The 2,748-nt window shown below is 36.1% G+C and overlaps 1 protein-coding gene across 3 annotated transcripts in view; it reads right to left on the bottom strand.

The window, feature by feature from the left end:
* Window positions 1-2,748, bottom strand: part of kmo (kynurenine 3-monooxygenase (kynurenine 3-hydroxylase)) — a 32,717-nt gene that overhangs the window by 3,417 nt on the left and 26,552 nt on the right. For all 3 annotated transcript variants that reach the window (XM_015380665.1, XM_015380656.1, XM_015380674.1), the window contains exons 14-15: window positions 2,628-2,729; window positions 994-1,053 (exon numbers count right to left, since the gene is read on the bottom strand). In XM_015380665.1, coding sequence (XP_015236151.1) covers window positions 994-1,053; window positions 2,628-2,729 — 162 coding nt within the window. The remainder of the gene's footprint in view (window positions 1-993; window positions 1,054-2,627; window positions 2,730-2,748) is intronic.

Here is a 2,748-nt window from a genome sequence, read left to right as displayed (position 1 = left end):
TGATTAGTTTTTTCAGATCATGCTGAGACATTAGTCCTTAAATCCTGGAAATGTTCTTCAGGCGACAGAAAGCTGACCGTGTAATTGTCTTTAAATGCTTTTGGAGGTTCAAGTCTGAATCCAGCACTACACCTAGACTTCGGGCCTGATCAGTGGTTACTAGCTGAAGCGACTGAAGCTGTGTGCTAACTTTAGATCTCTCCTCTGTTGGTCCAAAGATTATTACCGGTACTTCAGTTTTGTTTTTATTCAGTTGAAGAAAATTATGGGTGACATCTAGAGGCAGATGGTTTGTTTTATTCTGTAGGTCTAACTGTTTATTTGTCAAATAAAACATAAATGGATTACTTTGTGCTGGTCTGTAACATAAAACCCTGATTTTCACCCGATAAAATAAAAAACATGAATCATTTTGCAAGGTACAGTAACTAAATCTGCATTGACTTGGTAACTATTAATTCCTGTGAAATGCCTTTTTTGTTAAGTGAAACAAATTTGTTTTTCACTATTCTTACTGACTGTTTGTCCTTCATGTTTTATTAGCCTCTTTTTGATGCTTAGCAAAGACTCACAGCGATGCCCTGATTGATCTCCATCTTCTATCACGGTCATGCAGCTTCATGAGGTCATTTTTTATTCTCCTTCATATTCAATGTGTCCTTTGCCAACACATTCCTTTGGGTCTAAACGATTTACAAGGGAGGCTGTGAAATCCCTGCTGTCTCTCTGACTATGAGCGCAGAAGCCATTAGCACAAGCCAGGGAATTACTGGCTTATCTACAGCCAAGCATGAGAAATCTGAGAACTTTCTGCTCCACACAGCAGCAAGGACACAATCTTAATAGTGCAATCAGTGAAAATCCCATTCTGCTTTTATCTCCTGTGTATTTAATGCTGCGACTTTAAGAAAGTCATAGATTAAGATACTCTTATATTTACAGGGAGAAAAAACTATTAAGAGCAAATTAAGATAATAAAAGAAAGAAACTCACTTTGTTCTGCCAATGCCAGCGCTCCACAGCTACATGGTATCTAGTCCTGGTGAAAGTGACCTGAAAACAGAAATTTTCGGTGGACAGATGCAGAACAGCACACCATCAGACACTGGCAAAGAAAAGTAAAACATGTTCAAGTACATCATTTTAATAGTAGCATAATGACACTCTTATTCATTTGGAAGTAGATTTTTTTTGCCGAGAGAACGAAATCTCAGCACCAAACGTCTGTGTACAGCAACATATAATAAGATTAATAAAACTAAAGCAGTTTTATCATTTATACTTCATTTTTGAACTAGATCAGCATCTTTTGTTAGTTCCTACAAGACTGTGCTTAAGGTAAGTGACTCTAAAACTGTCCCATATTGATAGGATATCAGTAGATGGTACAACATATGAATGGCTTTACAAGCAGCAGTACATAGGTTTTTATTTATTTAATTTTTTTCATTAGCTATGGCTTTGTCAAATACTGGAATGCATTAAAGAGACAAGTTAGATGATTTCTCCTTAAAAAGATACTAAATAAAGATGGTTGTTGTTGGCATAGATCCAAAAGAATTGGAGAAATGCAAAATGGAAGTTTATTCAACAATGTTTTTTTCTGTTAAAGGAGCTGATATTTGCTTATAAGGGGTTTAAATGCATATGCGACCTTCTTTTATTGTCTCAAAATTAAAATAAATGTAAATGTATCATTACTTTAAAGTCTTTACAAGTACGGAACAGAAATGCTTGCATTTAGATGTAAAATTCAAGCATTTCTGTTCCACTCTTCACTGTTTACACGGATAACGATGGTCTTAAAGGTACATCCACTTTTTTAAAACCCTTGACCGCTACAATACTTAACCACTGTGATTCTCTTGCATTGAAAGGTAAACTGAAATGCCGCAACCCAGCTCTTTAAACAGTCATAATAATGTGCTGCAGCTGCAGCAGTGCAGCAGGCGTGACATCATGTGAGAACTACTTATAGCACTTTAAAACATCTTTGGGACGACCAGGTTTATCTTACCACAATGTTAAATAAGGAGGAATAGTAAGGGTAAATAAACACTACCTACTAACTTAGGAGTTGTTTGAGAGACATGCCAGAAAAATATTAAATAATAATGAAAGAATACACTTTTTTTCTCTGTCCTATCATCACAGATGCAGAGATATAAAGTTTCCTAAACTTTATATCTCTTTTAGTTTACTTTCTTCAGATGAGTCTAGGATTGAGTTTTTCAGTAACAAACAATCCAGGTGGATCTCGCTTCAAGCACAGGATGACTAAGTAAGTATGGAAGAGAATCCATGATGCTATGGGCCCATTTCTAGTCCCATTTCCAAATCAGAAACCCAATTAAAAAAGACAAGGAATTATCTGAAGAAATCCCAATAAAAGATCAAGGACTCTGGATAATTATCAGAGATGTGGAAGATCTGTCCAACAGGGTAGGAGAAACAAAAGTGCTGCCTTAACACTGTTTTTTTTTAAGTACATTTACTCAGATTTGATTAATTATTTCAAGTTTGTTGAGTGCGATTAATTAAGCTTTTGCAGTAAAAGATCTAATATCGTTTTGGAGGATGCTTTAGAATTGGCAGCAGCGATGATCAGCCGCTGAGGACATACTTACCATGGTGTAAAGTGGAATAATGGTCTTTGGCATGAGGAAGTGAAGAAGATTATCCACATGTTTCCTGAAAATGAACCATTTGGAGTTGACATGCGCTCGCATCTGGAAAGCAAAACAGCAG

The sequence above is a fragment of the Cyprinodon variegatus genome, unplaced genomic scaffold (assembly GCF_000732505.1).
Source record: "Cyprinodon variegatus isolate N-32 unplaced genomic scaffold, C_variegatus-1.0 Scaffold11, whole genome shotgun sequence".
Lineage (NCBI taxonomy): Eukaryota > Metazoa > Chordata > Actinopteri > Cyprinodontiformes > Cyprinodontidae > Cyprinodon > Cyprinodon variegatus.
The sequence above is the reverse complement of the archived record's forward strand: the minus strand, read 5'-3'. Positions and strand labels throughout refer to the sequence as shown.